The sequence below is a fragment of the Callithrix jacchus genome, chromosome X, assembly GCF_049354715.1.
Source record: "Callithrix jacchus isolate 240 chromosome X, calJac240_pri, whole genome shotgun sequence".
NCBI lineage: Eukaryota > Metazoa > Chordata > Mammalia > Primates > Cebidae > Callithrix > Callithrix jacchus.
Genome location: NC_133524.1, coordinates 146,006,863 through 146,031,491, shown reverse-complemented (window position 1 = coordinate 146,031,491; position 24,629 = coordinate 146,006,863). Strand labels below are relative to the sequence as shown.

The following is a 24,629-nucleotide window of genomic DNA, read 5'->3' as shown; positions in this document are numbered from 1 at the left end:
CAACAGCGCCTGTTATACATATTTGTGATGCTTAATAAGAATTAGTTGAAGAAATGAATAGGAAAGGGAGTCCTTTTAGATGGAGAAAGAGACTTTCTCAAACCGCCTCATCGAAGGAGTATGGCATTGGGGCTGGAATGCAAGAAGTGTGTCTTTTTTATAAAGATAAGAGGGAAGGGCAGGGCTTCCAGGTGAAAGTCATAGCACAAGCGAAGGCAAAAAGACGGGTAACTGCATTATTAAGGGCAGTGACTGAATCGCAATACCCTCAGCAGTTCTCCACCTAGGGGCCTACGGGCCGCTAAGTCTGTGAAACTCGCCAAGTAGCTGGCCCGCCCCAGCTCTGCGCTGGTCCCTCGGCCACGCCCATTGCCGCAGGATGACGCGCACCCCAAGGCCCCGCCCCCTAGGGGAGGGACGCAGGGAAGAGACGCACAGACGCATTCCTGCTGCGGCCAGCGCCCGGGCCTCTGGGCCCGGGCGGCGGCTGTGTTGCGCAGTCTTCGTGGGTTCCCGACGTGGAAGTCTCTGTGGCTGCGGCGGCGGCTGCTGAGCGCGCCGCCTGCTGCAGCCTGTCACCACTGCTCGGGAGCGGTCGAGTCGAAGCCGAAATGCCACCGCCCCGGACCAGCCGATGCCTTCTCTTGCTAGGTCTGGTCCTGGGCTCCGTCTGCGTCACCCTGGGATCCCAGGCACAGGCCAGTTCGACCACAGGTGACACTCACGCCTCCTCTGCCATTTCGTCTCCATCCATCCTTTCTTCCTTGATTATATTCATTCTTTTTACCCTCTCTCTCTCCTACCATTCCTTCTTTCATCCATCCATCATTCCTTCCCTCCCTCCATTTTTCACTCCTTCCTCTCCTCCATCCCTCCCTTCCCTCCTTCCATCCGTTCATTCATCCTCCTGTCCCACAAGACTTCTCTTCCTCTTTCTCTTCATCTTTTCCTTCTGTATCAATTTTCCCCCTCCCCTTTCCTCCCTCCATTAGTTTATCCTTCCTTTTCACCTTCTACCCATTCATATTTCTCTCTCCTCCCCTCCTCTCCATCTTTTCTTCCCTTCAGCTATTTCATCTTTTCCTCCTTTTCTTCCTCTATCCAGCCATCTGTCCTTCCCTCCATACATCATTCTCTTTCTTCCTAAATTCTTTCCTTTCCATCATCTTTCATTCACCATCTCACTCCCTCACCCAGGTTTGAAGCCATGGCCAAAGCATAACCCTGCCACCCAGCACTCAGGCTTCCTCCTGGAGCCCCATTCCCACCCTTGCTGAGGCACAGCTCCCTCCCTGGCTGGGCTGTTCAGGGGCAGGGTCCAGCCTTGGGCCTCTTAGTACCCTGGCGGTGTCAGTGCAGGTACCTCACCAAAGCCCCTCCCTCCTGTGTAGATGCTCTGAATGTTCTTCTCATCATTGTGGATGACCTGCGCCCCTCCCTGGGATGTTATGGGGATAAGCTGGTGAGGTCCCCAAATATTGACCAACTGGCATCCCACAGCCTTCTCTTCCAGAATGCCTTTGCACAGGTATGTCTGAGAACCTCTAGGTGTGTGTGTGTGCCTCTTCATGCTCTGACGGTTGGGGAGGTTCAGCTATTGTTAGATGGCGAGGATTGTTTGGGACATCTTGTTAGAGGGAAGCATCGTCTGGAAAATGGTGATCTAGAACATCTGGTTGTCCACTCACAGGAAAGCTTGAGCTCCAAGGGTGGCCTTCCCCTTGGGTGGAAGGTGTGCCCTGGCCCTAATGTGCTCATGGCAGCCCTGGCCAGCTTTCTCCCAGAACAGGGGCTTGCCTGGTGCTCAGAAGGAAGGGGTGCTGCTGAAGGCTACCTACAGGTCTGCAGACGCAGCCTCAGGTGAGAGCCAGACACGGTGGCTCTGCTCCCTAAATCCCGTCATGAGTCTGCCCCCAGCAACACTGGCCACTCTGTGTTCCTGTGGAGGCCATGGCGTAGGAGGATGAAAGCCTGGGGAGGTCATTGTGTAGGAAGATAAAAGCCTGGGGAGGTCATTGCGTAGGAGGATACAAGCATCTGCTGGGTTGAGGGACTGATTGCTTCCCTTTCTCTCTCCGGGAAGACTCTGTCTGTTGCCAGGTAACGCCCAAATCCCAGTGGCTGATTTGAGAGCTGCATGACTCAGCTACCAAGCTGTTTGCCAGGGGCCTCAGGAGGGCAGTTGCTTGGTTTTGCTGTGAGGACATTAACCTCTGCTTCTGCTCCCTAACAGCAAGCAGTGTGTGCCCCGAGCCGCGTGTCCTTTCTCACTGGCAGGAGACCTGACACCACCCGCCTGTACGACTTCAACTCCTACTGGAGGGTACACGCTGGAAACTTCTCCACCATCCCCCAGTACTTCAAGGACAATGGCTATGTGACCATGTCGGTGGGAAAAGTCTTTCATCCTGGTACTGCTCCACGTCAATAGTCTGGCTTCTCTTGTTTCGTGGTGCCTGAATCTGGGAATCCCCTCCTGGGCATGGGGCTGTCTTTGCAGAGCCTCTTCTGGCCGAGCAAGTGCCCCGCTATTCAGTGCTTCCTTTCTAAAAAACCGACTTCTCAATTTGGCTTCATGTTCTCACCCGAAGTGAAAAGGGTAGAAAGAACTTTCCTTCCTTTCATAAACCACTGAGGGTGTGCTGTTAGGTCCTTCAGCTCCTGGGGTGGTAGGAAAGACGCCAGCTGGGGAGGTGGCAGTGTTGAGTGCAGTCCAGCTCGGGTCCCCAACCTCTTCCCTGAAGGGTACCTGTCAGTAAACCTAGGGGTGGGGTGAAGACACCTGAGGGCTTCACATGTGGCCAGTGATGCTGACTTGATGCCCAGTGAGGGGGCTGTGCTTAGGCAGAGGCTGCTGCCCACTCTGGAAATTAGGTCAGAAAAATGAGTGTAATCTGGTACCCAGGATGTATAGGGTGCCAGAGACTTACATCCCTGACCTCGAATGCTGCCTGATAAACTGGCTCTCTTGAATGCCAATATGGGGATAGTGAGAAGCAAACAAACTTTAAAACTTTTTATTTATAGAAGTAATACATGAGAATTTGAGGAAAAAAATGGAGAAAAAAGTATTGGAAGACAAGAGCCCCATAAAGACGATGATGCTTATCATTTGGGATGATGATTTGAATGTTTTCAGTAGCTTTTGCTGAGCTCAGTGGTTCACTGGCAGGCATGGCAGCCTTCTACAGGAACTTAGCTGGCTAGCCCAGGTTGAGACTCACATTTAGCTCCACTAAGTCAGGCCAGTTTTGGAGGTGAACCTGTCAGGAGTCTTATTGCACAGCCAAAAGCCCAGTGTCAGGAGAACTTTCTGCAGTTTGGTGTTCTCATTACCACACCCTCTGCCTGAGTGCAGCTGGAGGGAAGTGATGATTTTGGAGAGGAGGAAGCACAGCAGAGAGAGGAGATTGTGCTTTGGGAGGGGAAGCCAGGCAAGGACTGTGTGATGTTGCTTGACCTCCTCCCTCTTGATGATTCGATTTTGGCATCATGCTCTAAGCACCATGTCCTTCCCAGAGAACAAACCTTTCCCTGCAGCCCTTTTGGGAACACAATTTTTGGCTGAGTTTTTGTTCTCAGGACCTTTTTCTGTTAGCATTGGGCCTGCCCCAAGATGGCAGTAGCCAGCACTGAGTGCCAGGTATGTGCCAATTACCATGCTGGCCACTCCTTTCATCCTCCCAACAGCAAGCAAGGTGGGTTTTTATTATCATCATCATTTCCCAAGGAAGACATGGAGGCTCATGGAAGTCACATAGCTTACAGAGGTTGCAGGGATGCTAAGAGGCAACATCAGAATTTGGAGCTGTGGTTATTGGCCTCTTGTGTGCTCTTTCCACTGTGCTTGCTCTGCTCATAGGCCCTCTTTCTGTTTATTCGTGCCTCTTCTGGTGCTCCCTGTTGGAGTCCCACTCTATGACTGCTGCTGATGCTGTTCCTCCCGAGGTTCTGCCTGTGATCCCTTTTACTCCTGGCTAACTGCTACAGGCAGCACTTCCCTTCAGATGCCTCACAGGCCTCACTGGCTCCTAGAAGTCCTCTCTGCCTGTCCTCACGTGACTCACAATAACCTCTGTGATTGGAGGATCCCCCACTTGGCACTTTGATGCTTTTGAAAGCTGGCAGTCCTTCTTTGGTTTCAAGTGCTGTTATATTGTCTTCCCAAATAAACTATAAACTATTAAGCTTAAGGGTGGGTTTCTGCTTCATGAGTGAACACTTTTTTTTTTTTGAGATGGAGTTTCACTCTTGTTACCCAGGCTGGAGTGCAATGGCACGATCTCTGCTCACCGCAACCTCCGCCTCCTGGGTTCAGGCAATTCTCCTGCCTCAGCATCCTGAGTAGCTGGGATTACAGGCACGTGCCACCATGCCCAGCTAATTTTTTGTATTTTTAGTAGAGACAGGGTTTCACCATGTTGACCAGGATGGTCTCGATCTCTTGACCTCGTGATCCATCCGCCTCGGGCTCCCAAAGTGCTGGGATTACAAGCTTGAGCCACCGTGCCCGGCTGAGTGAACACTTGAACTTAGAATTCTAAGACATGGTTTTGAGTCCTGGCTCCCTCATCTAATATCTGGTTAGCATCGGGTAAGGCACAGACCTTGCCTAAGCTTCCCTCCCCTTCCCCCATCAGCTACCTGGTAGTGCCGATGCCTCTGCTGCCTCCTTCATAGGGTGGGAGATAGGTTTCAGCATGGGCTGTAAGGAGATGGCTGATCTTGTCCTTGTGGGTCCCTTCCACAGAGCCTAGCACAAATTATCAGGGCTTAGGGACCAGGAAGTCAGATACTAAGTTCTCAAATAGAAACTAGAGAGTTTGGCTTTAGAGGAGACTTTTTATCATCTGGCCTAAGGTCCCGATTTTGTAGATGAGGAAACTGAGCCCCAAAGAAGGGGAGGTTCCACTTGTCCATTTGTTTACAGAGTTTTAATTATGGCGACTGGGGTGTTGAAAGACTTGTCATGTTTTATTTAACAACTTTTTTTTTCTTTCAAGGTATATCTTCTAATCATAGTGATGATTCTCCATATAGCTGGTCTTTTCCACCTTATCATCCCTCCTCTGAGAAGTATGAAAACACTAAGGTAAGGCTGTGAAAGTGACATTTCTGAAGAGGAACCACTTTTTTCTTTGTCAAATAAACTACTGGGTATGCTGCATGTTCTGTGCAGCTGGTTATATACCATGAAGTTGTGGGTTTCATTTGTGATGATGTCTTGACCGAGGTAAGTGTTGGGATCTTTAGCATTAGGCCCAACAGGTGTGGTGGGTACCACTGGTTCTACAACCTTGAGCATTAATGTGTCAGATTCATTTAATGGCTCCCTGGTGCTCACTCTGGGTAAGGCTGAGAGTTGTAGGAGATGCTGAGACACAGAAGGGAGAAAAGAGGCCTGAGCTCTAGGAGCCTCTGCCCAGAATGGGAGAAAGGCATGCCGTGTGTCTGTCTGACCTAATGTGTATGTTCAGCAGTTGAGACTCTGACAGGGTTTTAAATTTTTAGAGCATTATGAAAAAAAAGGAAGCTACAAAGAAAATCTTGGTTTGGAGGAATCCCAAATGTATAAATGAAACTAAAACCTACATTTAAGAAACTCAGAAAAGCTGCTGGAGAACTGAGAAGTGACGCATAGTTCTGAGGTTTTAGTAAACATTGTGTTGGGAAGGGTGAGGGTTTGGAGGTGAGGTGGAAGGTATTGTTCTAAATTCATGACAGCTTTGCATTTTAGAACTCAGTGAAAACTGTGGGCTCTGGCCTTTGGCTTGTGGCTTGAGTAGGGAAGATCCCATCTTAATTCCCTGAAGCCATCTTGCTCCTTTTCAGTGGCCTCATGTACAAATGCCCAGTCCCTGCTGTAATTGCCCCCCTTACCCATTTTTTCTCAAAGTGGCTGGTCTGACAATACTAAATCCCCCTTGAGTGCTGCAAATCATGTATATCTAGATGAACAAGTGGTCTGAGGTGGGTGCTGGGCTGTCCTGCCCAAGGGTGGGGTCAGCAAGGCAGGGCTGTGAAAGGGCATTTTTGAGATGGAGTTTCGCACTTGTTGCCCAGGCTAGAGTGTAATGGCACAATCTTAGCTCACCACAACCTCAGTCTCCTGAGTTCAAGCAATTCTCCTATCTCAGCCTCCCAGGTAGCTGGGATTACAGGCATGTGCCACCACACCCAGCTAATTTTTTATATTTTTAGTAGAGATGGGGTTTCTCCATGTTGACAAGGCTGGTCTTGAAGTCCTGACTTCAGGCAGTCCACCTGCCTCAGCCTCCCAAAGTGCTGGGATTAGAGGCATGAGCCACTGTGCCTGGCCTTTCATTCCTTTTTATGGCTGTGTAATTGTCTATTGTACCACATTCTGTTTATCAGTTCATCACTTGATTGATATTTGGGTTGTTTCTATTTTTTGACTATTAGGAATAATACTGCCATCAACATTTTTGTACAGGTATTCTTATGGGCATATATTTTTAATTTTGGGGGCATAATAACTATGTTTAACTCTTTGAGGAATTACCAGACTGTTTTTCAAAGTGGCTCCACTATTTTACATTCCTGCCAGCAATGTAAGAGAGTTCTAATTTTTCTGCATCCTCGTCAACACTTGTTATGTTCCATCTTAAAAAATTATAACCATCCTGTTGGGTGTGAAGTGGTTTTGATTTGCATTTCTGTAATGACTAATGATGTTAACCACATTTCCATGTGCAATTGGCCATTTATATGTCTCCTTTGGAGAAATGTCTATCCGAATCATTTGCTCATTTTAACTGGCATATTTATCTTTTCATTGTTGAATTAGAGATGGATTTTTTTGATAATTAGTCTACTGGGGTTTCTTTTAATTAGTTGTGATCTAGAGAAAGAGTATTAATAGCAAGAAACTAAGTGCTAGTGGATTTCTGACCCCTGCCTGGAAAACAAGCTGCATTTTTCTGTTATAGTTCTGCTTCCAATGTCTCTGTTCAGTCTGAATGACTAACATGGGAGGGGCTGGTTATGTGAACATTAAGTCAGTGTGTATAGCCTTCATGACTTCCATTTCTTGCATTTAAAAAGCTGATGTTATGTATTTTGTTTTGAAAGACATGTCGGGGGCCAGATGGAGAACTCCATGCCAACCTGCTTTGCCCTGTGGATGTGGTGGATGTGCCCGAGGGCACCTTGCCTGACAAACAGAGCACTGAGGAAGCCATACGGTTGTTGGAAAAGATGAAAACATCAGCCAGTCCTTTCTTCCTGGCTGTTGGGTATCATAAGCCGCACATTCCCTTCAGATACCCCAAGGTGAAGAGCTGGCTGAGGGCTGATCCAGCATAGCTGCCACAGCTATGTTGTTTGTTGAGGGAGGGATTTGCACAGGGAAGATGGCAACATCCTGCCATCCCCAGGCACCATGGATGCCTGATGGTCCCTAGTGTACTCAGTGGGGTGAAGATGGGATTTAGAGGTCAAAGCCAAGAACATGTAAGAATCTTGTAAGAAGTGCTTGACTTTCCATTTCCTCCACTGGAGGATTTGCTTTCCTTTCCTTGAATTTATTGAGCACATATTGGGTTGGATGGTGAGATCATCACAGAGAAGTGAATCGGAGCTGGCTGCCAAAGCCTGTAATAAGGGATAGCCCTTGCAAAACAGTCCCAGGGAAGGTGAAGCCCTCTTTAAAAACTGCCTGTCCACCTGAGCTTGTCAGGTTAGATCCTCTAAACACAATACACTGCATTGCTTCTTGGAACCTCGAATCCTGTACTTGCTTGTATGTCATTTAGAGTATATAGTCTTTTCTGTTTTGGAATCTTTTTCCATTTTTCCCTATCATGTTTTATGTGGGCCTGAGCATACCATCCTTTTGACTTTGTAGAGAGTGCCCGTCACTTGTAATGAGAGTAGAGACCAGCAGTATGCTCTTTGATGCTGCAAGTATTTTGCTTTGATTGGCCCAGGGGATCTTGCCTTCCTAGCAGGGGGTGTCAGCCCCCTTGATAGAAGAAGGCTGTGAGGTTCACCTCTCCTGACTCTTTGCAGAAAACAGTTAACAAAGCTGTCTTGCCTGTGATTCTTTGAAAGGCCTGCTTATAAGTCTAGCCCTCGGCTGGCATCTGGAAACTTTGACTTCTGAAGTGTTTCTACTATTCCCAGAATTGGCTTACTATGCTTAAACGTTTAGACAAACATGGTTGATGCTAAACCCCTGGGTTTTTTTTGTTGTTGTTCTGGGAGCCTGGAATTGTGGTATGTTTCAGACAGACAGTGCCTACCTGACCAGCCCCAAATAAAAACTGGATGATGAGGCTTTAATGAGCTTCCCTAGTTAGCAGCATTTTACATGTATTGTCACACAACTCATTGCTGGGAGAAGTAAGTGTATCCTGCGTGACTTCCCCGGAAGAAGACTTGAAGCTTGTGCCTAGTTTCCTTTAGACTTTGCCTCATGTGCATTCTTTCTTTGCTGAGTGTATTTCACTGTGATAAATCATAGCTGTGAGTGAGGCTAAATGCTGAATCCTATGAGTTCTTCTAGTGAATTACTGAACCTGAGAGTGGTTTTGGGATCCCAACACTTCACCATACTTTTTCTAGTCAGGCATGAGGTGGGGATGGGAACAGAAGGGCATCTGTTTGTATGAAGGAAGAGAGTGGTTGCTGCTCAGTTTGTAGGAAACAGAAGTTGTATATTTCGTTGCCATTGGCATCTCATGAGAGTAACTTAAGGCTGCACTATCCACGTCAGGGACGAATACATGGGGAATGTGAGTGGGCCACCATGTAAATGCATCACAGGCTTAGAGAAAAGGCAGTAGAGACACTACTAGAGCCACAGTCTTGTGCTTTTGCCAGAAGAGTGGCAACCTTGCGGCTTTGTGTTTTTCCCCAAGGAATTTCAGAAGTTGTATCCCTTGGAGAACATCACCCTGGCCCCCGATCCTGAGGTCCCTGATGGCCTGCCCCCTGTGGCCTACAACCCCTGGATGGACATCAGGCAACGGGAAGACATCCAAGCCTTAAACATCAGTGTGCCCTATGGCCCAATTCCTGTGGACTTTCAGGTATCAAGGACATAGTTTGGGGATGTATTGAACACTGATGACATAGTGTCATAGGTGAAACCACTTTTCTTAGTAGACACAACTCCATCTGTAATGTCTTATTAAGACCGTTCTTTGTGTGAGTTATCGTGCAAAGTGCTGGGGTTGGGGTGTCCTATAGGTATTTAGGACAAAGGCAGTGCTGGGTGGATCAGGACTCTCTCAGCCAGTGTCTTACCTTCCAAATAAGGGAATGTCCAGAGATTTGGTGACTTGTTGCATGTGGACACAGGGGTGGGGAAGCAACCTGGGTGACTGTTCCTAACCCAGGGGGATACTGTTTAATTCAGGTGACAGCTCATTAATTGTAGAGTGATGGGTAACTCTCAAGCTTGGTTTGCTGGTACTTGCAGGTTCTCTCTGTGGGAAAGCCTACCCTGGCTAGTTGTCACTCTCAGGGGGTGGCTTGGTGAGCAGGGCCTTGGTGCAGAGAGAACTGGGACCCCATCATGGCCAGTGCCATCTAGCTGTGATGTCTGCCATTCCTTTGCCATGGTTTAGGGACAGAGCAGCCACACAATTAGAATCCTCACATTGACTCATCAGTCACCCTTTCTCCCTGGAGAGAGCAGAATACATATTGACTAATGTTCTTTCTGGAATATTCCACACAGAACGCTCCCCTTCTCTTCTCACATGAATGCTATGGCAGGCAAGCTATAGTGAATGGAAGATGGCAGTGTTTTCAAAGTGTGCTTCCTGGACTGCCTGCCCCAGAACTGCTGGGAGAGCTTGTTGGAAATGCAGAGTCTTGGCTCACTCCGATTTACACAATTGGAAACCAGAGGTGTGGAGCCTGACCTGACAACTGACATTAAAAAAAAAAAAAAGCACACCAGGTGATTCTGATGCACTCAGAAGTTTGAGAGCCACAGCTATCGTGTATTGTTTAAAACGAACACAGAACAAAACCACCACATACAGATATCCCTTGCTTTATTAGTGACAGTCACTTAAAATGACCCTTCAGAATGGACCATGTGCCAGTAAGGGTGCCGATTCGTTTGTGCTATAATGGGGACTTAGTGGAGTACCTGCTCTGTCATCTAGGTGAGGAAACTCAAGGCATGAGAGGTGTGCTGACTTGTCTGACAGCACAAAATTAGTGCTGGGTGGAGCTGATTCATCCCCAGGGACTGTAACTCCGAAGCCCCGTGGTTAGATTTGTTGGTTCCCAGAAGTGTGGGTTTTAATTCATGTGCTACCTCACACCAGCTGCCTAACCTCTGCCAAGTCATGTTACTTCCCTGAATCTCCCTGAGTTTTCTGCTCTATAAAACCAAAACAAGGTGGGTAAAGATTTCCCATGATAACATCTACTTCAGAGATTTTCAGCATGAAGCAAAGAGCGCACATAGAAGTGTGTAGAACCATGTCAGCTGCACAGAGCAGTCTCTTTCAAGTTCTCTTAGTCCCCTCCTTACTTGGTGGATAGCATGACCCAGAGGGCCTCGCTGATGCATGCACATGCTGGTCCCAGCCCTGTATTCCCCTTGAACTCAGGCCTGCTCACTGTCCTCTTGCAGCTTTGGATGTCTGCATCTAAGCCCATTTCACCGCACTCTTGAGCCTCTCAGTTCTGGGCCCTCTCCAGCTCCAACCTTCTAACTCAGCTCCACAGGAGCCAGTGACCTCAGAGGCCACACTCAGGAGTTTGTTGCCTGCTCCTTCTGAGTCACCGTACTAACCACACCCTCTTCTAGTACTTTTCTTGCTCCACCTCATGGGGATCACCAGAGTGTGGATTTCTGTCTCTGCCTTGTGTCCAGGGCCTGTTGGCTTTGTTGCTTCCCTAAATTGCTAAGGCCTGGTAGCAGGTGACTTACTGTTGTTCCCAGACACTCAGCTCAGCATTCTTGTCCATTTATCCTTGCCCCTCCTGTAATACCCTTATCATTAGACAGTCCAGCAACACCCTCCACTCTCCAGTCCAAGTCCTGAAAGCTGCTGGAGGAAAGCCATGCCCCCATGAAGCAGGGAGGCCCTCAGATGCCCTGCCTCCAGTCCCAGCAGCCCAGGCAAGCTCTGCTCAGCTCGGCTCATCTCACTGGTCCTCTGCAGCTGCTCTGTTTGCTTGACTTCTTCTCTACTCCCTTTCTCCTCCCCTCCATGCCTTTGCCACCCTTATGCCTATTTCTCAGTGGACAGCACCTTTCTCTTGTAGAAATGGAGGCTGGTGGACAGCTACAGGGAGGGGATCGGATGGGATGGGATGGATGTGGGTATGCTTCCTGGCTGTTCCCCTTATCAGCTTTGTGACTCTGGGCAAGTTAATAGCTTTTCTGAGTCTTGGAGTCCTTAATGTGCCATTCAAAGGATCAGATGCCACCTAGCATGTACTTGGTGATTGGGCTCCAGTTATAATCTCTGTCACCGAGATCTGCAATTTTGCATGTGCATGTTCTGGGCTCAAGGCCTCTTCCCTAGACTCCCCACACTGTCCCTCCTTCCCACGTCTGCAAGCAGAATGAGCAAAGTCTTCTCACCCACCTTCCCTGCAGCCTCTCCGTCTGCTCTCATACCTCCCAGCTGCAAAAGTGCCACCCCTATTGCCTGTGCCTGTTTCTTCTTCCCACTCCATCACCTGACCTCCAAGGCAGAACGAGGGCATACTGGGCTGTTCCGGCTGTGTCTGTGGCCTCACTGTCTGTTTGTTCTTCACCCTTCTCTACGCACGCTTCCGCCTCCCCAACCCATTAAACTCTCTGACCTCAGCACTGACCTTAGTGGCCAATAAAATCCATCTGTGTGAGTCCTTACCTTCCTTAAGCTCCATATCACTTTCTCACTGTTGGCCAGCTCCACCCCTTCTGGAACTGTTGGCCTCCCAGGCTTCCTTTTTAGACTTCTGGCCCCCGTCTGCTCCAGGCTCCCTAACAGTCCCCTCTTTCTGTGTCTGCTACTTAGGTGCCGCTTCCCAGGCCCCCCACTGTGTCCTTTCCACCCCTTCTTCCCCAGCTGGGCTCAGTTGAGCCTTGGCAGGTGACTCCAGAACTATTTCTTCAGCCCAGGCCCCACTCCTGATTTTCAGATATGTGTGTTCACCTGCCTGCAAGAGCCATTCCTAGGCAGATGACCCTGGGGACCTCAAATCCATAGACTTCCACATGGCCAGGCCACTACCCCTGCCCTGTTTTTTCTCCTTCCTTCCTCCTCCTCTTGTGCGCCCTGCCCCCACATGCCAGCGAATGTGTCACCAGCTGAATGTGAAACCTGGAGCCACCCTTGAGTTCCTCAGCACCTCCTCCTGCTCTGCTCCCTGCCCCCATGTCTACTTGCTCCCCCTAAATTCCTCTCACATCCACACAGTCATCTGGATCCTTCAGCACATGCTTCTGGACCGCTTCAGTGGGTCTTGCTTTCTTTTATTCATTCAGCAAGTGTGGTGGGCACCTCTTACATACCCAGCAGTGGTCTAGTACCATTTTGTCTAAAGCGTCTGGAATCTGTGTCTATGTCCTGTTGCAGCAGAACTCTTAATAACTTGTAGCCCAGATCACATCAACTTCTCATTTTGAGAGACCTCAGTGACTCCATTGACCTAGAACTTGGAGTCTTCACTCACTGGATAGACATACCAGGTCCATATTATCTGGCCTGGACCTAACTTTCTAGTCTGCCCTCCCATTTGATTCTCCAGTCACAAGGGCCTACTCATTGGCCCCAAACATGACCTGCTATGTCACAACTCCACACCGTTCTGTACACCACAGCCCCTGCTTGGAGCATCTGAGCCCCATTTGTCTGACTGCAGTGCCTCTCAACAAATGCTAACTCCTCTGTGAAGCCTTCCCTAAAACTCCCAGTCAGATTTGAGGGCTTATTCTCCTGTATCAACTGTGGGCCTCACCGATTATTATGTATTTTTCTGTCTCCATGATTGTGTCCTCACTGGATGGGTGACTCATTAAGGGTGAGGACCTTGTCTGCTTACTGCCTTATGTCCTGGGGCTAGCATAGGAAGGAGGGAATACCTTTGTATAGGACACAGCCATCCCGACAGGTATCTTTTGTCCCCAGGAGGACCAAAGTTCCACAGGTTTCACACTAAAGACTTCGTCTCCCAGAAAGTATAAGTAGGCCAGGATTCAGTGTCATTCTGCTAGGAGGCTAGATGTAGATCTTTTTTCTTGACTGCAAGTGACAAGGGGTGGTGAGAAGCTGCTGGATCCAGCTGATAAGGCAAGGGCTGGTCTGAGAAGTCACGGCTCTCTTCTCACCACTTGTTGGGGTGGAGGATTAATCTTTGTCCTTAGCATTTGTGAACCAGGCTGGGGATGAGAGCCCAGGAGGGACCAGTGACTCTATTTCAGGACATGACCTGGTTGTTCCCAAAGCCCCTCTTGGGTTCAGGGACTATGAAAGATGTGCTGCTCTCTGGGCTTTCCCTTACTCTTTTCCTGCCTGCTGAGAGTTTGTTAGAAATGAGCTCCATGTAACAGCCATGGTCTATGAAGATAAGCAGATGTATCCTGCTGTTGGGTTAGAAAGTGATCAGAGGAAAAGGCTCAGTCAGCATTGTTGTTATTTGTTAATTTATGATTTTTTTTCCCTGAAAAGAGCTGTTGAAGTCCTAACCCCCCACCCCCAGTACCTCAGAATGTAACCATATTTGGAATTAGGGTTATTGCAGATGTAATTAGTTGAGATCAGGTCATATTGGAGTAAGGTAGGCTCCTAATCCAGTATGTTCAGCGTCCTTATAAGAAGAGAGGAGAGAGACACACGGGAAGAATACATGAAGATGGAGACACAGAGTGATGCAGCTGCAAGCCAAGGAGTGCCAGAGACTTACGGCCACCCAGCAGCAGGGAGAGGCAAGATTCTTCTACTTAGAGCCTTCAGAAAGAGAATGGCCCTCCCATCACCTTGATCTCGGACTTCTAGCCTCCAGAGCTGGGAGACGATACATTCTCTTGTTTTCAGCCACCCAGTTTGTGATACTTGGTTATGGCAGCCACAGGAGATTAACAAAGCTGAGCTGGATCTTTGTGACCTTTACCAGAGCATGTGTGGGCCTGTGTTTCCAGGACTGAAGGGATTAGTTTCTGTGTACATGTTTATCTCTTGGAGTCTATCAGAATATGTGAAGGAGACAGAAGGGAACAGTAAGTGACACATTAATCCACTGTGATCTGTGCCGTAAAATGAAATCTGATTTGCTTAGAAATTGATCTTATTTTTAGACCTAGAGATGTTGCTGTGACTCTCTGGGCGAAGTGATACAGATGATAGGAAAAGGAGTGTTATGTCTTGACTGAGAAAATCATTAAGGACATCAACTAAGTGGTTGGGATTGAGAGAGATGCTCAGGCAAGCATTATCTCTGTATGCCACAGCAATTTAAATTGCAGTCACTGTCATTATTTTATCGTTTTAATTTGCAGCGGAAAATCCGCCAGAGCTACTTTGCCTCTGTGTCGTATTTGGATACACAGGTTGGTCACCTCTTGAGTGCTTTGGACGATCTTCAGCTGGCCAACAGCACCATCGTTGCATTTACCTCGGATCATGGTAAGCAGTTTGAAATTCCATGGTGACTCAAAGTATCTGAACTTTCCTGTGAAACATCCTTTTCAAAATTGCTATTGCCATAAACATGGGTGTGTTCTCTTTTGTGAACCAGTGGTGCCTTGAGTCCGGGATCCTGGGGCATTTTTGTGATAAACTTGTTAGTCCCGCCTGACACCCCTACCTTAGATGCTTGAGGGATAGATGTGGGTGGGCCAGGGACGGGCTTGTAGAAATTTTTTTTTCTTGGTGAATGTAGCAAGAACCCTCCATTTGTGTGGCAGAGCTCTTATAACCCCCATTTTTAACCTGGAGGGTTTGAAAACTTTTAGTTTGAGTGGAGAGGATCCAGAATAATCCTGGCAGAGCCCAGCAAGCTCTTCAGGCCTGGCTCCAGCCCTCCCACCCCTGTTCCCACTGTCTTCTCTGCTGAGAGCCTAGGCTTTTCAAGTCTTTATCTCCTCTAAGGCTATTTCCTTCTTTTCCAAAAATGGAGCTATCTTTTTAAAAGCATTTTTTAATTCTTCCACATTCCAAGAGCAGAGAATAAAACAGTAGCTCCCTGGTTTCCCACTCACATAGTCTTGTTCCTCTTATCTTCACCCACTTCCCCATCTCCCAGTTGTTTTGAAGCAAATCCCAGATGGTTCCATTTTCTGATCGCTATCTCTGAAAAACATTGCCTCTTTTGAAGTATAACCATAATACTGATATCATACTTAGAAAAAGGAAAATAATTCTTTTATTTCATCAAATACGAAATAGGATTCCAGTAAATCATAACATGTGCTTACATAAAAAGAAAAAAGGAGACAGATCATATAATCCAGGTCAGAACACCCTGCCCTTTTCTCCCACCTGCTCAACACTAACATGTGCCAACGAATTAGGTCTCCATTTGCCAGCCATCAGTCGTGCACTTGTGCACACAGGGATATATATGCGTTATACATGTGTATGTTTGTAACATGTATATCACAAAATGTGATTGCTGGTGCTGCGTGTACTGTTAACGTTCCCTGGTTTTGGACACTTAATGTCATAGACAATCTCTGTATCATTTCTCAGAAACCTGCTTTTTCCTTGTAAAGGTCTACAGTATTTTATTATATATGGAGGTGGCATAATTTTTCACATATTCCTGATGATCCGCCATCTGCTTCTGACCCCTCAGTGCCCAGTTTCCTTTTCTCCATGAACAGATTCTAGTTGTGAGGCAGCTGCCGTAGATTACAAATAGCCCACCTCCAAGTCCCCTCCTGGGACATACTCCATCAGAACTGCCTGGGAGGTAGTAAAACGTGCTGGTTTCTGCACCTGGTCTCAGAAGCTCACACTTCTGAGCACAGGAAAATGCACTTTAACAAGTGTCTCCAGTGGTCTGGCCACCTCTCCTCAAGCTCACCATTCCCTGGGCCTCCCTGTGTTGCCACGTCCTCATCTTGGGCCTCTGGGGCAGGAGCCAGAAACCTCCTGAGCTGCCTGTCAAGGTCATCGGGCTCTTGTCCCTCCTGATCTCAAGATGGATCCTTGGGGCCCACACACACACATGTTCTCCTTAGCCAGACTTTTCCCTGTATTTGCTCCTGGCTGCAGCAGCACAGGCTGAGGCCCGGCACGAGATAGGTCAATGCGATCTTGCAGTCAGGCAGTCCACAGCTATTTCTGGAGCATGTGCCATGTGCTAGGCTCTGTGCCGGGCCTAGGGGCCACTTCTGCCTGGCGCGGGGCAGCTCACAATAGCTGGCAGAGGCCGAAGGCTGTGTGCCGGTATTCAGAGTGCCAAAGAGTGCCTGAATGCTGTACCTTCAGAGCCTCCACGGGTACCCCAGTCAGACTTCTGGGGGTGGATTCCTGAGGTCCCACCGCTGGGGTCCCTCACTTTGCCATCCTGCAGGCTTCTCAATCCTCGACCTTTTAGATTCCCGCCACACTGAATCTAAAAGGGACAATGTGACCTCCAGGCTGGTGCCCTAGGAGCCTGCCGATAACCTACCCGTTCATCAGCCCTCGTGGGTCAAGGCTGCCTCGTCCTCCCGGAGAGAGTGGAGAGGTCGAGCAGTGGGGCTACTCCTAGGCCCACGGGGCTGACTGACTGGGGCGGGGTGGGGGGAAACTCCTTCTCTCCCTGAGCTCCACCGAGCTATCCGAAAGTTCCCGCTGCACTCCCCAGTACTGACAGTCAGAGGGAGGAAGCGTTCACCACAATCACTGGGCATCTCTGACGGGTGTCAAGTCTGCTTTGATTATTGATTGGTAGGTAAGAGCTTCCTCTCAAATTGGGGTCTTCTTAGGAGAGCACTGTCAACTCAGAACAGGTTTTAGCGCTGTTCTGGAGACCACAGACCCTGGGAGGCTGGGACACCATTTGCAGCCCCAGTGTCATCTGTTACTCAGAGCCAGCAACGGTATATTTCAACACTTTCTCTAATTTACCCGTGGCGGCCATTGGTGTGTTTGGTTATTTTTATAACACTGCTCAGTGTCCAATTTCTGTCAAGCACATTTTTTGTATCAAAAAGGGTGCTGTAACTTTAAAAGACTGGGCATTTCCAACTTGGAGTATTCAAACCATCTTTTGCAAGGGATGTTTTAAATAGGCCGGAAGAGTTGTTTTCAATCGGGGTTAAGGATCTGGAATCAGAGGTTTTGGTTTACTTTATCTATGGTATGTCTTACAAATCAACCAAGATGTCCTTGGCCGCTTTGAGTTTGATGCTTGTGTTGCAGTTCCGCAGCTCAGTTTTAGGTGGCACATACCCAAAACTGAAAACCTGACCTCATAGGGCAGGAGTCAAAAGATCGGTAGGTACAGGGCAGGGCGGTGGTGACACTACAGGTTTCAGGGTTCCCACCCGGTCAAGAATGAGGGTGTCTCAGCAGCGGGGGCACATCTGTGTGGGGACCACCTGAGAGACCAGCGTTATGCATTCATTGCCAGTAGTTTGTTAAGATATTTGGGTTTGGGAATTTAATCATGTTTTCTTTTTTAAAAGTTTCCTCATTGAGGACAAATAGCTGATTTTGAGTAAAGCAGCATTCAGTTGAAATTACCCTTTCTGTGGTAATTCCAAGTGAATTTTTTTCTTCTAGGTGATGAGTTTCTACTTCCTCTTGTTTTTACAACAGGAAGTGAAATGGTTTCTAAAATAAACAAGCTGTGGTATGATGATTATTCATTTTCTATGATTCTGTGCTTTTTATGAACTAGGGTGGGCTCTAGGCGAACACGGAGAATGGGCCAAGTACAGCAATTTTGACGTTGCTACCCGTGTTCCGCTGATGTTCTACGTTCCTGGAAGGACGGCTTCACTTCCGGAGGCAGATGAGAAGCTTTTCCCTTATGTCGACCCTTTTCATTCCGCCTCAGAGTTGATGGAGCCAGGTATCAAATATGCTGAAATGATAGTGCTTGACAGCAAGAGTGCCTTTACTTTATATGCGAACCACTTTATCGACTCACAGGCTGAGGGGTTACACAGACCCCCCTTCCTGCCTTGTGTTGGAATTTCTTCTCAATATTTTGTGGTCAGCACATGCTTCCTGAGCATCTCTCATGCTCTGGGTGAGGACAGAGTGACAGAACTAGAACTGACAAGTATGGTCCCTGTCCACAAGGAGCCTTGTGGGGTGATGATGGACAAAGGATCAGGTGCATCTTCAAGATGGGGAGGGCTTGGTATAGTCTACAGGAGTCTGCTCCAGAGCTTAGAGGAAGGGGCTGCCCCCATAACAGATGAACAGAACCCATTTCCTGGCTACACCCTTTTGGTAGGGACTCAGCCTTCTTTGTGGGGGGTACATTTTCCATTTTGATAGCTCGTCAATCTGGTGAACCGCTAGATCTGTGAAATCTACTAGGTGATTCTACTCTGCCCTCCCCAGCAGTGAAGGACAAGTTTACTTTGACTTCCATGTGCCAGTCCTTCAAAGCTTTGAAAACAGCAGTGATGACCCCTACCCCATCCCTCCACCAATACCTTCTCTTCTCCAGGCTGAAATCCCCAGTCCTTCACCTGTTCGTCACAAGGTAGTATTTAGACCCGTGGTTGTCCTGGTCTCTGTCTCCCAAAAAGTTTCCGTGTGAGAAAGCCCTTCCAGAATATCACTTGGACCAGATACCCTTCCTGGATGTGCGGGCAACCTGTGTGGGTTCTTGTGAGTTCTATCCCGACTCGATCTTCCCAGTGCATTTCAGAGACAAGCTGTGTACTCTCTCTGACATGATGTATGACGTTTGCTCTTTCTGGAGTGCCTCTTCTATGAACTACACTAAACCAGGCTGCCCCCTTTCTGGACTTAGGCATTTGATCCATCCTTAACATCTAAATCCTGTACTGTGTACTGATTCCTATTTAAATTTGTCTTGGTTCTGGACCATCATTCTGGCCTCCTGGAGCTTTCTGAACTTGCTTTATACTGCCCAGTTTTACTTTCTGCACAGTTGGTATGTGTGCACTTCATGCCCGTGTCTTCTTTCACGTCATTGACAGAAAGGTTAACAGTTTCAAAGCATGATGTTAGCCCTTTGTTTGCTAGGAAAGATCTTCTGATTGGTTGAGAATCTTTTCTACAACTTTTGTTGGGAAGTGTTCAGCAATTCAGAAATTCGTGTAACTGTACTGCCTTTCAGTTTATTTCCAAATTTTATCTCTAGCCTGCATCTTTTCCCTGAACTTCAGACTTTTGTTTCCAACAGCCTTTCCCGCTTGGCCAGTCTAACATGTCCGGAGCTACACTTCCCATCTTGCATCTTCAGCCTTTCCTTCAACACTCTTCTCGTCCTCAAGAAATGGGACTCCTTGCTCATGCCAAAAATATCCTGGAATCATCTCAACACCTGTTTTTCTCTTACTCCGTACGCAATAGTCAGGCTGTGAGCAAGCCTGTCACTCCATTCAGACTCTGTGTGTACCACTTCCCACCACTTCCCCTGCCACCGCCTTGGTCCAGACTGCCACTATCTTGTGCTGAAGTACCATAACAGCTTGCTAAACGGTCTCCTTGCTTGTGCCCTTGATCCCCTTTAGGTTTTCCTCCTCAGAGCAGCCACAGTGATCCCATTAAAACCCAAGTGGAGTCATGTCACAGCCTGGCACCAGGAGCCTCTTATGTTTCCTTCTCGGTCTGAGTAGAAGTCGTCACAGTGGCCTTACGTGTTCTGGCTCCATTATCTCCCTGACCTCATGTTTTTATAAGTATCCAAGCCAGGTGTCTTATACAGCGTCCCACAGCCTGGTTTCTTCTTGCATGACTTCGTTCAGGGTAAACATTTTTGACACCTGTACTACATGGGCTGTTGTATTCTCCCATTGTATCAGATTGGGGGACACTTCATGGCTACAATGGTAAATTTTGTGTGTGTGTATTTGACCATTATAAAAAGAGAAGATGAATCTAATGCAGACATCCAGAAGGGAGTAATGTGTGGGGTGTTCCTTTGGATTCAGAATATCCTGTTCCTCAACATACTTTTCTACCCAGTGGTTTTAGCCTTAATTGATGATCCTTGCCTGAATCAGTTCCGACATTAGTGGTTCCAAAATTCACGTTGTTTTTAAAAATGCCAGCACACTGTGGGAGCTTAATTTTGCATCCTGCTATTTGATTGGATGAGTATTCAATGCAGGGTGTGGTGCTGAGGTGGTGGTGTTTCTAAACATCTGTTGGTAAAAGTAAATTTCTAAATTAAACAAAGAAAACATGTGGCACCCAGACAGTTCCTTTACTGATCCTGGCTCGCCAGGGCATGCTTTTATAATGTGACCCACTCTGCTGTGTCACTTTTTGTTTCAGGCAGGCAATCCATGGACCTTGTGGAACTCGTGTCTCTTTTTCCCACGCTGGCTGGACTTGCGGGACTGCAGGTTCCACCTCGCTGCCCGGTTCCTTCATTTCATGTTGAGCTGTGCAGAGAAGGCAAGAGCCTTCTGAAGCATTTTCGATTCCATGGCTTGGAAGAGGATCCATACCTCCCTGGTAATCCCCATGAACTGATTGCCTATAGCCAGTATCCCCGGCCTGCAGACTTCCCTCAGTGGAATTCTGACAAGCCAAGTTTAAAATATATAAAGATCATGGGTTATTCCATACGCACTGTAGACTATAGGTATACTGTGTGGGTTGGCTTCAATCCTGATGAATTTCTGGCTAACTTTTCTGACATCCATGCAGGGGAACTGTATTTTGTGGATTCTGACCCACTGCAGGATCACAATATGTATAACGATTCCCAAGGTGGAGAACTTTTCCAATCCTTGATGCCTTGAGTTTTGCCAACCATGGATGGCAAATGTAATGTGCTCCCTTCCAGCTGGTGAGAGGAGGAGTTAGAGCTGGTTGTTTTGTGATTACCCATAATATTGGAAGCAGCCTGAGAGCTGGTTAATCCAAACATGCACGAACAATTTGGCCTGAGAATATGTAACAGCCAAACCTTTTCATTTAGTCTTTCTTAATTTATGCTTGGTAATTGGACCAGTTTTTTTAAATTTCCCTCTTTTTAAAACAGTTACAGCTTATTTATTGAATAAATACAAAGTAAACAAACTCAAATTATGTCATTTATACCTTTGAATACCAAGACCATATGTAATAAGCAAACATAGCATTATACACAAAGAATACTTTGATTGTTTGTGGAATTGAGTGCATTTCAAAAAGTAACCATATATCAAACTAGGCACCAAAATAAGTTCCTGATTATTTTATTTATAATTTAATAATATATCTTATGTAGCCCAATATATTCAAAATATTATGTTAACATGTAATCCATGTTTCTTTTTCAAATCTAAAGTTAAAGCCAATGTCTTAAAGTCTATCTTTTATTTTTGTTTTTAAGACCATGGGACTTCAAAATGTCGAGATAAAATATGTATGATGTAATTAGTGTAGAATTTGTACATCAAATAATAAATAATGCTTAATAAACTAGAGATATGAGATGTGTAGGAAATTTGGTTAAACTTTTTTCAGATACTTTCTGGCCCAAATAATAATTTGTTAGCAAATAATATGACCCTTGAACTCAATGGCCATCTATTAAAAGACTGTTGTTCACAGTGGAAAACATTTGAAGATGTAACTATATCCATGGATGGATTGAGTCACTCAAAACAGTATTCTTCTTTAGGGATGGTTGGTTGCAGACGTGTTTATTCTGGAGGCAGAAAAGATCCTACTTTTAATTGCTTATTTAAGAAAACATTAAATTCTAAATTATTTTGAGGACTGTTAGACTTTTCATTAGTGTAATATTAGGTAATTTTCAACCTGTCAGAATGTAGTTCTATATTCTTTAAATATGAAAGCATCCAGAAAGGCCAGTGGCAGTAAAAAGCTTAGTGTATATAATCTTAAAAGGGATGGAATATTTACAATTCATTAACATGTTTAAGCTTATCAGTTATCAGTAGTCATCGGAAGTGTCAACAGCTTTCTAAATAAATATTAAATATCTAATGTCCTGTAGTGAAGAAGTAATTTTTAGTAATTTTCTCTTTACAGAGTCTTCAGTGTTTCAAGGTAAATGTTGGTGAAACAAATTACAGCAAACTATATTAAGTTACTGCAGTGTATTAATTGTTACCAAAAATGACAAGATATTATATTAAATCAGTAAATTTTAGATTTAAAAAATTAATTAGCCTATAATAGAGGTGTACATGGTAAGTGACTGACTATTCTGGCAACAATATCTCCATGACTGAAGGGCCCTGTTCATCTCCTGATCCTGAAGCTTGTGTCTCTTTTAGAAGCCTCGACTTTCTTTGGACGATGGTCTCCCTCAGCTTTTTCTTTGTTGTTCTTCATCCTAGTGATTGCTGTTACCGTGTTCAGTGTGACTTTTACAATACAGTTTGTAAGTTCCTAATGACATATTTCAGTGCATTTGGCTTTATCGCCTACTCCATAGTTCCTTACCTTGGCTTGGCTTAGAGAAACCATATCTTTGTGGCTTCATATAACCTTTCCCCAACCCCACTGAGCTGTACATAACTTTTTATTGTACTTTATTTGTACAAATTTCTGTTTCATTTGAGCAGGGGTTCTTTTGTATGGTTTAGCTGACAGCAGAACTAGAGACATTTTGAATGGCCCTCTTTCAGTGGCTTACAAACATGAGGGAGCATCAGAACTACTTCTTTGAGGGGCTTGTTAAAACCCAGTATGTATGAGGCCAGGCATGGTGGGTCATGCCTGTAATCCTAGCACTTTGGGAGGCCGAAGCAGGCAGATCACTTGAGGTTAGGAGTTTGAGACCAGCCTGGCCAACATGGTGAAACCCTGTCCCTACTAAAAATACAAAAATTAGCCGGGCATGGTGGCGCACGCCTGTAATCCCAGCTACTTGGGAGGCCAATGCAGGAGAATCGCTTGAACCAGGAGGTGGAGGTTGCAGTGAACCAAGATCATGCCACTGCATGCCAGCCTCGGTGATGCAGTGGGACTCTGTGATTTTCTTTGGAGACTCCTAGATTTTCTTTGGATTTGACCTGAATTTGTTGACTCCTGGCAAGTTCCTCCTATGAGCTGTTTCTTTACTTTTCATTTGCCCCACAAAGACTTACCTGGGGATGAGCAAAGTATGTTTGGTATGGAAGTCACTAAGGCAGTCAGCCCCTTCCTCCCCACTTCCATTGCCATCTTCTCAGTCCTTTTCCCTTTCTTTCCAAGTAGTTGACCCACCCCTCCTCTTTCCTCCCCTGTCCCTAAAAGAATCCATGTGTCTTCCTAAAATCTCTCTTTGATCCTGTCCTTTTAATAACACCGTCAGTGCCTACTACTGGGTCTAGACAGACCTCTGCTGAGCAGTCAGAGTCTTCCCTGACTCCACAATGCCCCTTTCCTTGGCCGACCAGTGTGACAACTGGTCCCCACCTTTCCCTTGCCTATCCCTGCCTCCCTCCTACTAGATTGTCCCTTCCCTCTCTTCACCCATTCATTCATGACCATTCTTCACTACCGGGCTTCCTCCCCACCCACTCCAAAGGAGGCTGAGGTTTTTGTGACTCTCTAGACTGTATTGTGGGATGGAATGAATGTTGCTAGAGAATCTTGTGTTCACTTTACTTTAAATAAGTATTTTTTTCCTAATTAGAAAATTGATGTGTCAGTTATGGAAAAATTAAAAAATAGAAATGCAGGACAAATACATGAATATCATCAGTAAATATCTTGTCTTTTTTGGGGGTGTGAATTTCTTGCCTTGTTGTGATCATATTATGTTCTTTATCATGCAATTTATGTTCTTTTCTCACTATTACATGTGGTTATTACAGATTTTCACAAAGATACTTTATATTGCTGGTAATATATTTTATTGTGTAGACTTACAATTTACTTAACTTTCTTTCAGTTATTAGAAATTTAGGTATTTCCAGATTTTCCATATTGTAAATAATGCTGTGTTGATCAATTTTGTGAATGAAATGTTTTTGTGTATTTCAGTTTATTCTCTTAGGATAGTCTCTCAGTGCCAAGTTGTCAAAACATCTCTATTTTGCTTCTCTTCCTGCTCTCTTGCTGCCTTAGTGGGTAGTAAACTGAAATATAGAGTAAGCTCGATACAAATAAAGAAACAGAAATAAGTACCCTGATGGTAATAGTTGAAAGTGGTAACCTGTTTTAACTTCTCATTCTTTGTGTATTAGTGACCTTGATCATAGTTCTCTTTGTACGATGCTTGGGCATTTGTATTTCCACTTTTGTGAATTTGCCTTTAAATTTTGGTTATGGGTTTCACCTTTGAATGTAATCAAACAAATAGATATTTTCCTGTTATATACACAGACCCCTCCCCATCTGGAGATTGAATAAATATTCATTTTTCTTTGCATTGTTTGTGGTTTGGTCTTATAGTTACTGTGTCTCTCCACCCCATTATCAGAGTAACATATGCTTATTGCATAAAATCTGGAACATGTGAAAAATGAAGATGAAAAGCCCACCGTTTGAGACATAGCCACTGTTGACATTGGTGTATTTCCTTTCACTCTTTTACCTGCCTACAGATATATACCA

The 24,629-nt window shown here is 46.1% G+C and overlaps 1 protein-coding gene across 2 annotated transcripts; it reads left to right on the top strand.

Moving 5' to 3' along the window:
* The first annotated feature begins 442 nt into the window (after positions 1–442).
* On the top strand, positions 443–24,444 carry IDS (iduronate 2-sulfatase). 2 transcript variants are annotated; one of them, XM_002763356.5, is made up of 9 exons: positions 443–714; positions 1,392–1,528; positions 2,234–2,411; positions 5,004–5,092; positions 7,093–7,293; positions 8,883–9,053; positions 14,480–14,606; positions 17,815–17,988; positions 20,400–24,444. In XM_002763356.5, the coding sequence occupies exons 1-9, from the start codon at positions 612–614 to the stop codon at positions 20,870–20,872; spliced, it is 1,653 nt and encodes a 550-aa protein (XP_002763402.2). In that variant the 5' UTR covers positions 443–611; the 3' UTR covers positions 20,873–24,444. The 2 variants fall into 2 exon arrangements, with proteins under 2 accessions (XP_002763402.2, XP_078220282.1); XM_078364156.1 differs by having other exon boundaries at positions 19,303–24,444.
* Positions 24,445–24,629: the final 185 nt, after the last annotated feature.

Bases quoted from the DNA above. Each gene is read 5' to 3' on its own strand.
- IDS (XM_002763356.5), top strand. From the start codon at position 612: ATGCCACCGCCCCGGACCAGCCGATGCCTTCTCTTGCTAGGTCTGGTC. The intron at 1,529-2,233 runs GTATGTCTGAGA...GCTCCCTAACAG, and splicing joins TCCAGAATGCCTTTGCACAG to CAAGCAGTGTGTGCCCCGAG. The intron at 5,093-7,092 runs GTAAGGCTGTGA...TTGTTTTGAAAG, and splicing joins AGAAGTATGAAAACACTAAG to ACATGTCGGGGGCCAGATGG.